This window comes from Gossypium hirsutum, chromosome A10 (assembly GCF_007990345.1).
Source record: "Gossypium hirsutum isolate 1008001.06 chromosome A10, Gossypium_hirsutum_v2.1, whole genome shotgun sequence".
Lineage (NCBI taxonomy): Eukaryota > Viridiplantae > Streptophyta > Magnoliopsida > Malvales > Malvaceae > Gossypium > Gossypium hirsutum.
This window is the reverse complement of record NC_053433.1, coordinates 3,573,507-3,586,321: the sequence shown is the minus strand read 5'-3', so window position 1 is coordinate 3,586,321 and position 12,815 is coordinate 3,573,507. Positions and strand designations below refer to the sequence as shown.

At 33.1% G+C, this 12,815-nt stretch overlaps 2 protein-coding genes across 2 annotated transcripts; one reads left to right on the top strand and one right to left on the bottom strand.

Moving 5' to 3' along the window:
- Positions 1–681: 681 nt before the first annotated feature.
- On the top strand, positions 682–7,994 carry LOC107935913 (probable starch synthase 4, chloroplastic/amyloplastic). Its single transcript, XM_016868542.2, has 16 exons — positions 682–1,132; positions 1,454–1,766; positions 2,238–2,310; positions 2,425–3,496; positions 3,569–3,620; positions 5,078–5,200; positions 5,280–5,355; positions 5,433–5,617; positions 5,699–5,893; positions 5,977–6,048; positions 6,142–6,351; positions 6,552–6,677; positions 6,888–7,037; positions 7,122–7,183; positions 7,287–7,362; positions 7,467–7,994. Exons 1-16 carry the CDS (start codon positions 963–965, stop codon positions 7,644–7,646), a joined length of 3,135 nt encoding a protein of 1,044 aa, XP_016724031.2. The 5' UTR covers positions 682–962; the 3' UTR covers positions 7,647–7,994.
- Positions 7,995–8,085: 91 nt separating this feature from the next.
- LOC107935914 (chlorophyll a-b binding protein of LHCII type 1) lies at positions 8,086–9,274 on the bottom strand. The gene has a single exon (XM_016868544.2). The coding sequence runs from the start codon at positions 8,983–8,985 to the stop codon at positions 8,191–8,193; it is 795 nt and encodes a 264-aa protein (XP_016724033.1). The 5' UTR covers positions 8,986–9,274; the 3' UTR covers positions 8,086–8,190.
- Positions 9,275–12,815: the final 3,541 nt, after the last annotated feature.

Below are 12,815 nucleotides of genomic sequence, written 5' to 3'. Positions count from 1 at the left end.
TAACTAATGAATTCAATTTATAAAATTCAATTAATATTACTTTTATTATTATCACATAATGATAAATTATTATTTTAATATCAAATTACTAATATAATTAATAAAAAATAATATTTTTGTTAATTCAAAAATTTCTTTAAACATGTGTTCTTATATAGATTATAGATGAGTTACTGTTATGAGCGATGAACACATTAATTTGGTCCAAAAAAAATATTATTATCAAATGTAAATTAATTTAAAATTTTAAAACATGTTTACATATTTTTACTTTTTAATATTAAAATTAAAAATTTTTAATGAGTAAACAAGAGTTAAGAGTTTATTTAACTAAAAAATAAGATTTATTTAAATAAAGTATAATAGTTTAAAAGCTTTTTTAGTATATTGGACATTAAATATTAATATCTAATATTTTATTGGTGTTCTTGTATTTTTAAAATGGATTAAATCAATTTAAAATTTAAAATTTATCTTAAATTATCATCACAAATTTAATTATATAATAAAAATATAATTATATCAATTATATTTTAATTTAAAAAATATGATATTTTAATTTTTTTAAATTATAAAAAATTAATTCTAATATTACACCAAAGATAATCTAAAATATACTTTCAAAATCCTCTACTGAAAAATGAAAATGTTTAAATATATTATGTTGGATTTAGATAAGGTTGTAACCGAAAATAGTCATACCTTAACAATAAAAGGAGTCATCAATCAAAAGGAGTTTCATTCCCTCCACTGAGATATTATCAGCATTTTAAGATATTTATTACTTAGTATCTTCATTTTTTTATACTAAGCTTTCCCTCTCAGGCAGGAAGCTATCGTTATGCCAAAGAAAGCGGTTATTCTTACCCTCCCATTTATCTTTTAAATTCGTCGGCATAGAAAAATGGAAAACAAGCTTTTCTCAGTCATTTGAAAGAAAAAAGAATCATCATAATAAAGAAATGTCTGCAAAGTTATCGGCTTGCTTTTTCAGTCATGGCTTTAGTTGTTTGAATAACAGTAGTTATAAAAACACTGTTGATAAGCATAAGAATGTATATATGAGGGTGCTGTTTTTGCCTTCGCGTCAATTCCTCCCAGCTTATTGTAAAATGCGGCAACGTAATCTCAGGTATTTTTTGAAAGATCGATTTTGTTTTTATCCTTGATCGAGTTTGTGAAATTTTTTACTGAATAGAACTTCGTTTCAACTAGATATAGTAAAAGCTAGACATTATTTGCTAGAATTTTGATTTCTTAGTGCAGATTAATGGCAGGAATTAGTAACTAATGACATATGGTTCTATGTTTGAATGCGAATTATACCTAATGATTAGGGTAGTCAATGAGTTTGACTGATTATGATCAATCCAAATCATAGAACAACTTATAATCCACTCTTTTTTTTTCTTTTTTTTTTTAAAATTTTATGTTCTTATTGATATTTATGTAGTTCAAATCATAAAAGGCAACGAATGAGTAAACCTCCTTCTGAGCGGATTCCAACGAGTGCAGAGTTGCTGCCGATTAGGGATGAGGAATCTGAACCTGAAAATTCTTTTCCAAATGGTGTAGATGTGGAGCCTTTTGTAAGTCATGAAACTAGTGGAAAAGATGATGTTAACACTGTGATAGATGTAGAGAATATCGCCGAACAGAATTCGGGCACTCTATCTGCCTCTGCTGTTGAGACTAACGGAGGCGTGGAGCGTACCAGTGAACAGATTATAAACGGCCTCGTGCTGCCTTCTGTAACAAAAGCTTTGGTACTTTCATTTGCAGAATAAGTCTGTAGTGAATCTAGACTAAGGTTGTGTTGCTTGGTGTTACATTTTTATTGTCTGTTTGGATATTTTAGTTTGATTTGTTTTATCTTTTTTAACTTTTTCAGAATGATGGTGAAGTGGAAGAATAATTGAACACCTTTACCATTGCTTAATTGTTGTGTCCAGCAATTATAGTAATTATGAGTTCTCCCTAATAATTAAGATTTCCATTCAGCAGTGATCTGATTTTTTTATTGATGCTTTATCTGGTACAATATACTGCAGAGTTTTGATAAAAATGATTTCTTTTTAGGTTGGAGTCCCGAACTTATTAGGTCTCGGGAGAAGCAGTTAGTTATGGAACTATAAGAGATACCTAGTCATATACTTATTATTTTATGTTTTCTTAGGATGAACTATATAAATTAAAGGTTTAAACTTAAAATATTATAGCTATTTTCTTTTTTGCAGGCCATAAATGGAGAGCAGCTCTCAAGTATGCAACTAGAGGAACTGGTAGGCATGATAAAAAATGCAGAGAGAAGTAAGATAACTTGCTGTTAAGAAATTGTTGAATTTATATCTATGTAGATCTTATTTTTGTACACAACTCGAGATATATACATATCATCACATTCATTCGTTTCTAAATATGTAGATATCCTTGTTCTCAATCAAGCACGGGTTCATGCGCTAGAAGATATTCATAAAGTTCTTGATGAGAAGGAGACTTTGCAAGGAGAAATTAACATTTTGGAAATGAGATTGGCAGAGGCTGATGCACGGATTAAAGTTGCTTCTCAAGGAAAGATACATGTGGAGTTCCTAGAAAGTCAATTAAAGATGTTGCGAAATGAGTTAACTGGCAGGGGTGAGCTTGAACCATATGAGAATCAAAAGAAATTTTCGAATGAGGAAGTGCTTTCAACACATGATGATCATTCTCTTAACAAGGATGTTGATTCATTAAGGACAGAGAATCTAGCCCTAAAAAATGATATCCAAGCACTTAAGTCTATGATTAGCAATGTCAAGAACACTGATGAACGCATGGCAACATTGGAAAATGAATGCTCTTTTCTAGGGTCCTCTGTGAAGGAGTTGGAGTCTAAACTATTGGTTTCTCAGCAAGACTCTTCAAATATTTCTACTATAAAGGTTGAACACCAGGAGCTATGGGAAAAGGTAGAAAATTTGCAACAGTTGTTCGATACGGCAACTAAACAGGCTGATCAAGCCACTTTAGTGTTACAGCAAAACCAGGATCTTCGAAAGAAGGTTGATAAATTGGAAAAATCTCTTGAAGAGGTTAACGTCCTTAAGGTGTCATCTGACAAAATGCAACAATATAATGAACTCATACAGAAAAAGATAAAACTACTAGAGGAGCGTCTTCAAAAGTCTGATCAAGAGATATATTCTTTTGTCCAATTATATCAAGAATCTCTGGAGGCATTTCAGGATACTCTTAATAGTTTGAAAGAAGAAAGCAAGAAAAGGACATCAGATGCACTAGTTGATGATGTGCCTTGGGAATTTTGGAGCCGCTTATTGCTTACTATTGATGGTTGGGTGCTTGAGAAGAAAATATCAAACAGTGATGCAAAGCTTTTGAGAGAACTGGTGTGGAAGAAGGAGCAATGCATTCGTGATGCACATATTGCATGCAAAGAAAAGAATGAGCGTGAAGTTATATCTACATTTCTCCGGCTGGCATCCTCACAAACTAGGTGCTTACCTTTAACTAATTAATTTTACTGCATTACTGCTTTTTTTTAACTTGTCCATCTTTTTGTCTTTAGTCCAGGGTTGTACATCGTTCATATTGCCGCTGAGATGGCACCAGTTGCTAAGGTAAGACTTAGCCCCTCATATTTGTTGCTTTCTTGGCTAATCTTAATGAACATACATTGTAAGAGGCCTTATCCTTTCTAGTCTTTTTTTACCTTCAAACCCTTAACCCATGTCCATATCTAATGTTGTATTCTCATAGATTTGCTGACTTCTTATTTGATTGACTCTGTCAAAATGAACAATGTATTTATTAGATTGTTAATTTCTTTCTAGGTTTTGCTGATATTTTCCTGGTTCCTATGCCTTGCATAGTTTGCATTTTTTATAATAAAAAGCTGTAAGATAGAGGAGCATCTTAATATATTGCGTTTTACTTTTTCTTTAATCTTGTGGCCTCACTATACTTGCTTGCAACAGTTCTTTTCCACATCCTCTGTGGTTTTCCATGTTCACCAATGGATTCTCCTATGATTATACTACAATAGTTATGATTGTTTATGCATTACCAGTTACACTTTGAGTTGTTTCTCAGTTCATCATAATGGAAGACTGCATTGTTTTCACTAAATATTTCGTGTTTATTAGCTAATGCTGACAGATGTACAGAGTCTGCTGTTCTTTCCTTCTGGAATTCAATTACTAAGCAGTAGAGCGATGTCTAGTTTAATCTAAAGCTGTACTTCATGGCTTGGATTCTTTTGTTAAAGGTCGAAAACAAATTCTTCCTTTTAAAATTTCATTGAAGTAGACATCTTCATTTTACTTGTTAATCCACATGCTTTTTATATGAAGTACAAGTTTACAACTTTCCTTACCAATGGACAGACCTTTTAGCAGTTTTCTTGGATTTCCTTTTCCTATTACTTACCTTGATCAAACAAGCTTAAAGTTTTCATTTTATTTTCCATATTTTGCTGAGAAATTCATCCTCATCTATTTCAAACACCCCTAGTGTAGCTTTCACTTTTGCTCTTAAATTCCAAGGAGCGAAGCTCCTTGGGAAGTCTTAACTGGAATTATGCATAAAGACTATACATGGTTTCAATCTGCTTGAAAGAAGTTGATAGTGTATAATCACCAATGCCTGTGTACCTTTGTGCCGCTGGAAATTGCTGCCTGGGTGCTTGCAAGTGTATATTTTTGATCTTGTGTTTGAACCTGGATGGCTGGGTAGCTGGCTGTTTTATGTGACCAGATATGTCTCAATGGTGACATTATTTTGTTTCTGCATTCTCTTTTCTCTATTTGTTAGCAACTAGGCTACTACCCTTTGGATCTTTTAATAATTACTAAATATATCTCTACATGTCAAGTTCTTTGCTAGAATGGTTATTTTATCTGTTTACAAAATTGATCGCCGAATTCCTAGTACTGAGAAATGAATGTTCAATAATTGTTTTCTGACTCTTGCTTCTATGTAGCTTGTACAATATTTTTCCACTTGCATATTCTTACATACTAGTTTGGAGGATTTCTTTCTGTTGCTCTGTTCTCTTAATTCAATAACTTTTAATCAGGTTGGTGGTTTGGGAGATGTTGTGACTGGTCTTGGTAAAACACTGCAGAAGAAAGGACACCTTGTAGAGATTATTCTTCCAAAATATGATTGTATGCAATATGACGGCATTCATGACTTAAGGGTATGTTTGCATATTTGAGATGCACTAAGGTCATAGGCCAATATATGCTTCTGATGATTTTATTTTATTTTTTTGACAGGCCTTAGATGTGACTGTAGAGTCATATTTTGATGGCAAACTATTTCAAAATAAAATTTGGGTTGGTACTGTTGAAGGTGAGAATCTCTTCTTTCCTTTCTAGTTGCGTGTTATCTATTAGCTTTGCTTTCTGAATGTGCAATTAAATTCACAGGTCTTCCTGTTTATTTTATTGAGCCTCATCATCCCAACAAGTTCTTCTGGAGAGGTCAATATTATGGAGAGCATGATGATTTCAAGCGTTTTTCATTTTTCAGTCGCGCGGCACTCGAGTTTCTTCTTCAAGCTGGCAAGAAACCAGATATAATTCACTGCCATGATTGGCAGACAGCTTTTGTTGTATGACATTTTGGCCTCATGTTTCTTTTGGCATTTGATTTAATGTTCTGTTGACTGGTGTGTTTCTGACTACATTTTCAGGCACCACTTTACTGGGACTTGTATGCTCCAAAAGGTTTAAATTCAGCTCGAATATGTTTTACATGCCATAACTTTGAGTACCAAGGGACTGCATCTGCTTCAGAATTGGCATCATGTGGTCTGGATGCCCAGGAGTTAAATAGACCTGATAGGATGCAGGATAACACAGCACGTGACAGTGTCAATCCCGTTAAGGTGCTGTAATCACTGGTTTGGCTATAAGCCTATAACAAATAGAGTTTCTTTCTGTTCTTTTTTCTAAGTTTCCTTCTTTTCAGGGTGCAATTGTGTTCTCTAACATAGTGACGACAGTATCACCCACTTATGCACAAGAAGTCCGAACTGCTGAGGTATGAATATTCTGTAGTTTTTCTTTCAAAAACATGGTCTTCCTTTTATAATTTTAAGGTTGAACTACAAAATCATGTCCCTAACTTTTACAGGGAGGAAAAGGCCTCCATTCAACACTGAATTCTCACTCAAGAAAGTTCATGGGAATCTTAAATGGGATCGATACTGATGCATGGAATCCTGCCACCGATAATTTTCTCAAAGTGCAGTATAGTGCTAATGATATGCAAGGGAAAGCAGAAAATAAAGCTGCAATGAGAAGGAATCTAGGGCTTTCATCTGCTGATGATCAACGGCCATTGGTAATTTTATTTCCGAAGTATTTATTTGTTATATCAACATTGCTAAGATGTAATATATATTCTCTATGAAAGCTTTTGAGTTACAATGTAAGTTTAAGGTCACCTTTAGGTTCCAATAACACAGCATTATAGGAGGTTCTTATTATTTCTTAGCTGAATACTGCCTAGATTCTTACTCGAAGTCTTTTATTATTGAATAGGTAGGCTGCATAACAAGATTGGTGCCACAGAAAGGTGTTCATCTGATTAAACATGCCATATATCGAACATTGGAGATGGGCGGTCAGTTTGTACTACTTGGTTCAAGTCCAGTTCCCCACATTCAGGTGAATCTCTACTGCTGTTTTCTCTGTGTGAACAACGGATTTCTTTCTGCTTGCATGAATGAAAGCTATAAAAACAATAAAAACTCCATTCAGGCATATCAGTCCATGCGGAGTTATTTGTTTTATTTTAAGTTGATCCTTTTCTTGTTCCATACTTAGTACACTGAGATTTAAATTATTACATTTTCTTTTTCTTTTATTTGTTTTCAGAGGGAATTTGAGGGTATAGCAAACCAATTCCAAAACCACGAACACATTCGGCTAATATTAAAATATGACGAGTCTCTTTCTCATGCCATTTACGCAGCATCTGACATGTTCATCATCCCATCTATTTTTGAACCTTGTGGCCTTACACAGGTATGCTCCAAACTCCAAACTTCAGCTAGAGCAATCTTGTTGAATAATAAATAACTACTAGGTCTGTTTTCTTTTTTCATCCAGATGATAGCAATGAGATATGGTTCAGTACCCATTGCAAGAAAAACTGGCGGTCTAAATGACAGGTAAACTACTTTACTCGAATTATATGCAAGTAAATCCACTAATATGAAGTTACTTGACCGTAAAATCATAAATCTTAACTTTTTTCTAATCTTTCTTCTATAGCGTTTTCGATGTCAATGAGGAGACAATACCTCATCAAATTCGAAACGGATTTACATTTACAACTCCTGATGAACAGGTAACTCTAGGAATTCTTGAAACATGATTTGCCAACATTCCAACTTAATTGTTTTGGTTCTCTATCATATGCTTAAACCTTGGATGATGTTAAAAACCTGACAGGGAATAAACGGTGCCGTGGAGCGTGCATTTAATTTCTACAAGAACAACAAAGAGAGTTGGAAACAACTCGTTCAGAAGAACATGAATATAGATTTCAGCTGGGATTCTTCAGCTTCACGATACGAAGAACTTTATGCCAAGTCTATTTCAAGAGCAAGGGCACAAGCGAGTAACAATTAAGTTACATTTGGTTGAGTGGACAAGTACAAAAGAACAATCGAAAGCAGCCCTGATTTGTCGACATTGGTTATGAGTGAAGGTCAGTAACGTTAAACCTGCATTGGTGAGTTCGGTATTCATTGCACCTTTATCCAGTTCATAGTTACATTTTGTCACACCATTCATATCATTGATAAAGCTTTATGTGTATATATATATACATTGCCTTCATTCTCCTCAGGGTAACTTCTTATACTTATATGTAAGTGGTCACTGTAACATTGTCTAGTTCTCAAGATACTAAATAGAACGCTGAGAAGTTTATTCGGGAATATATTTATACTTAATTTGTCGAAATTTACAGTTTTATTTTTCGTTTTGTCTATAGCGTCATGTGCTTCACCTGTTTTTACCATTTTCATTTTTGAAACAAATGGACTTGGAACAGTCAAAAAAATTGAGCACACAAAATTCACATTATACTTTCATTGATTGTGCAACAAATTTAAATTCACACCAACAAATAAAAACATAAACAAGACAAATCCCTTCTCACTCTCTAAGTTCACTTTCCGGGGACAAAGTTGGTGGCATAGGCCCAAGCATTGTTGTTGACTGGGTCAGCAAGGTGGTCAGCCAAGTTCTCCAATGGTCCCTTTCCGGTCACGATGGCCTGAACGAAGAACCCGAACATTGAGAACATAGCCAACCTACCGTTCTTGATCTCTTTCACCTTGAGCTCAGCGAATGCCTCTGGGTCATCAGCAAGACCCAATGGGTCAAAGCTGCCACCTGGGTACAATGGGTCAGTCACTTCACCGAGTGGTCCACCGGCAATACGGTAGCCCTCGACGGCTCCCATCAAGATAACTTGGCAAGCCCAGATGGCCAAAATGCTTTGAGCATGGATCAAGCTTGGGTTACCCAAGTAGTCAAGTCCACCCTCACTGAAGATTTGAGACCCGGCCTTGAACCATACAGCTTCACCGAACTTGACACCGTTCCTAGCCAACAGCTCAGGGAAAACACACCCAAGAGCTCCCAACATGGCCCATCTGCAGTGAATGACTTCGAGCTCACGGTTCCTAGCAAAGGTCTCGGGATCAGCTGAGAGTCCAGCAGTGTCCCAACCATAGTCACCAGGGAACTCACCGGTCAAGTAAGATGGTGGCTCACCGGAAAGTGGACCCAAGTACAAAACTCGGTCAGGACCGTACCATGGGCTACCAGAAGGAACAGGCTTGGTGGTTTTCCTCATGGAAACACGGCCAGTTCCCTGGATTTCAGGGGTGGAAGGGGAGAACTTCACTGCCTTACCGGCGAATGATGGGGAAGAAAGAGCCATGGTTGTAGAGGCCATTGTGAAGCAGTTGATTTTGTTGGTGATGGGTGAGTGATTGAAGGGGCAATCCGATGCGTTTATTATATAGGAAGGTGAGAGTAAGGTTCCTTATCTACGTAATATCTCTATCTTTCATTTCATTGGAGCTTCCAAGATTTTGATGTTGGCCATGCATGTCCACTTGGCAATCTTTAATCCACAAAATTTCACTTAACAGGCTACCAATATTTTTTAAGGATCATAGGCTTGGCCACCATAGTGACGGAAATTCGACTGTTGAAAAATTTCGAAACCTTTTTGTTTGTTTTGTTTAGAACAATGAAGCAATGCTACAACAGTTAAATGGATTGTTTTGTATGAAAAATAATTCAAAAATAAAGTTTAAAATTTTGTCAATTATAAATTAAATATAAAATCTTCACTTGTGATTCAATCAATATTTTTCGTGATTATAATTAATACACACAAATATTACTTGATAAATTAAACAACTCCCTTGATGTTGATTTTCTCTCTCCCTTCCTTTTCATTTTCATGGAAAAATAGATGGAGTTTTCATAGAAAGAAGTTTCTTTGAGCCATATGAAATAGATTTTCCTTTCTTTTGGTGAAGTTTATTGATGCTGAAATCATGGCAGCATAAAAATACAAATTACAGGATTTGAGTGGTTGATAATACATAAATGTAAAATATCTTACGAATAAAAATCTGGCTTAATTTGTTTTGCGGCACTATCAAAATACTTTAAATTGATGTCAACTAGTCAGTGGTGTTGGTCTAGTTTATACCAAGTCTCGTCCTTTTAACCCTTATAAAGAAAACTTGAAATTTATTTTTAAAAACCCAAAAATTTAATTATGTAATTGACTTAATAGTTTCTAAAAATACCCACGAGTAGTCTAATTATCAGTGTCGAAAACTATATGATTCATTAGGCTTCATCAAGAAACAAGATGAAACATAAACATAATCCTTTCCATAAACATTAACATTATTTATTACACAGCTTTTTCTCGTAACAAGAATTTCAGACCCATGCAATGAAACGCAAAGCCAAAGTGGTCCTGAATTTGAAACAGGTAGTTGCGACTGTTCCAAGTATATATGATAGGGGTTATCCGATGTGATTCACGAGTGGCACAATCTCATTGGTTCAACAAACAGCACTGGAGATTTTTTTTTGAATACAAAATTCACCGTTCAACCCCCAAAATTATCCAACACTGATACGTGGTGTTGCATGTGCCAAGTAGACGTTAGAAATCAAAGTTCCATAATGTTTTGAACCAATAGAAATTCAGATATAGATAGCCTCAGATAACTATAATGATTTCGAGGTTTGAATTGATGGAATGACCTCATTGAGTCATGGAAAGGGTCACAGGCAATTTCTGACCAGTCACAGTTATGGTTCGACACCCTCGAATCCTAAGTGCCCCCTTTTGACACCATTGCTATAGCCAATGCTACTTTACTATCCAACACCAACAGTTTCAAATTAATATATATATATATTGGTTAAATTGAGAATCAATCAAAGTATTAATTTAGAGAATGATAGTCGACCAGTTGAATTATGAATTGATTGATCGACTAAAAAATTGATTAAAAGAAGTATTTTATTTTTAATTTTTTATGAATTTATTTATTAAATTAATCAAACCAGTAAATTAGTGATCGAACAGATCTAACTATTGGTCTAATTCTAAAAATATTACCAATAAAAAAAGTATTACTTAAAATAATTTAATAAAAAGAACTTTGATATGGATAATAAAAATAAAGCTCATTTTATATATGAAATATATTTAATGTATTTTAATTATGTCGGAGTAATGGTGAACGTCGTTAGTTAACATCTCAATGACCATTAAAGATGTATATCTGATTAGTTTAATCGATTTGATTTTTATATAATGAATAATCTACTAAACCAAATAAGTCACTAGAATTAAATAAACTGAAATGAATTTGTCGCCAAATGAGTTAACCGAACCTAAATGAATTTTAGTTTTTATTTTTTTTAATTTTAAAATTTGTTCTGAATTAAACAATAGCAATTCTTTTTAAATTTTAAAATTTCAATTTTGACACAAATAATAATTATTAAATTTATTAGTTGATTTTTTGTGAGTAATATGTAAAAACAAAAAACTGTTATGACATTTCACATGTGATAATATTTTTACACTTAAAAAAATCTAACAACTACTATTTGGTTAGGCTGGTAAGGACTAGAAAAATAACAAAATTAAAGTGCAAAGACTAAATCTACAACTTACACATAACATAAAGATCAGTAGCAAAATTTAACCTAATTTAAAAGAACCATGACCCACATTTTGTAGTAGATATGTTCAAGTATTGAACTATCCACCCAACTCGAACCTTGAAATTTTGAGAGAGTTTGTGTAAAAAAATTAGGTTTGTTTATAATACGAGCCGGGATTGGGTTTCAATATTCAAAACCCAAGCTACCCATTTTCAAATTTAGAATATGTTTTTCCTTTATATATTACGGAATTTATATCATATGAGATTAAATAAAAATATTTAAAAATATGTTAAGTAATTTATGTTAAAAATTTTAATAAAATACAATATATATAATGGTAGTAAAAAGTAAATAATTACTATATATTAATTAAAAATAATTATATTTTAAAAGAATAAAAATAAAAATATGAGAAACCCTAAATAAACTTAGGATTAATCATTTACAAATATAAATAGCCTTAATCAAAATTTTCAAATCAAAATAACCATACATCCAACTCAACCAAGTTTATGAAATCTTTCTATTATTATTTTTTGAATAATCTCATTATAGGTTCTGATCATATCTGTTATTTTTTACACAATATCTAGAACTACCGATAGCTCATCTCTAACCCATAAATAAGAAGATAATGCGCTTCAAATCACTCAAACTCATGTCCTCCTACATTGATAACAATGCTCATGTTAATTAAACTGAGACTCAATCGACAAAATCCCTCTATTTTTAGAGCAGGAAGCATTGAGCTTCATTTATTGGTGAAGAAAGAAACATGAAGTTTTCAAGTGGAAATACAAGGCAGGACATAGTTTTGTTGGTGGTCGGTGGTATTTTATGCCACCAATAATAGTTGATGTCTTGTTCAGAACAGCTTGCTTCAATAAAGAAGATGGAATATGGTATACTTGAAGCAATGTTAAAATTTACTTGTAATGGTATAGTTGCAAGGTGTATATCTCAACAGAACCTGTCTATATCAATGTATCCCATCTGCTTTTATCTCAACTGGGATGTTATCCCTCACTTTAAACTTTCTTATTGTGTACAGTGGAGATGGATAGTTGTATAGGGTTTTTTTGGGCTTTAATGGAATTTCAAAATAACTGTTTTTTTTATCTATATATAAATTATATATTCTAAAATCATACACATTAATATATTATATATTTATATTATATATATGCAAGAAATGAAACAAAGTTGGACCAAACAATCTTTTATCTTGTCTCGTTATATTGTAATTCCTATTTATTAACGTGTAACATTTTGTAAATCCTTAATTCATATTTTCATTATTTATATGTGACGAGTAGGATTTGGGTGTCCCTCGCATCATTATATTTCTTGTATATTTACATTCTTGTTTTTGCTTTCACGAGTACCAATTTAATTAAATTATTGAAGAAATCTATAATGTTTATATAAGATACCACCGTGCATCTTATTCAAGGGCTAAACTATTCATTCAAGTCTGAAAGTCTACTAGAAATATAAGAGGTTTGGACAAAAGTAAGTGATCTCATAAATGGAATTGGATTAAAAATTATGCACGTTTAAGATATGAGTCAA

Bases quoted from the DNA above. Each gene is read 5' to 3' on its own strand.
- LOC107935913 (XM_016868542.2), top strand. From the start codon at position 963: ATGTCTGCAAAGTTATCGGCTTGCTTTTTCAGTCATGGCTTTAGTTGT. The intron at 1,133-1,453 runs GTATTTTTTGAA...ATATTTATGTAG, and splicing joins ATGCGGCAACGTAATCTCAG to TTCAAATCATAAAAGGCAAC. The intron at 6,352-6,551 runs GTAATTTTATTT...ATTATTGAATAG, and splicing joins CTGATGATCAACGGCCATTG to GTAGGCTGCATAACAAGATT.
- LOC107935914 (XM_016868544.2), bottom strand. From the start codon at position 8,985: ATGGCCTCTACAACCATGGCTCTTTCTTCCCCATCATTCGCCGGTAAG.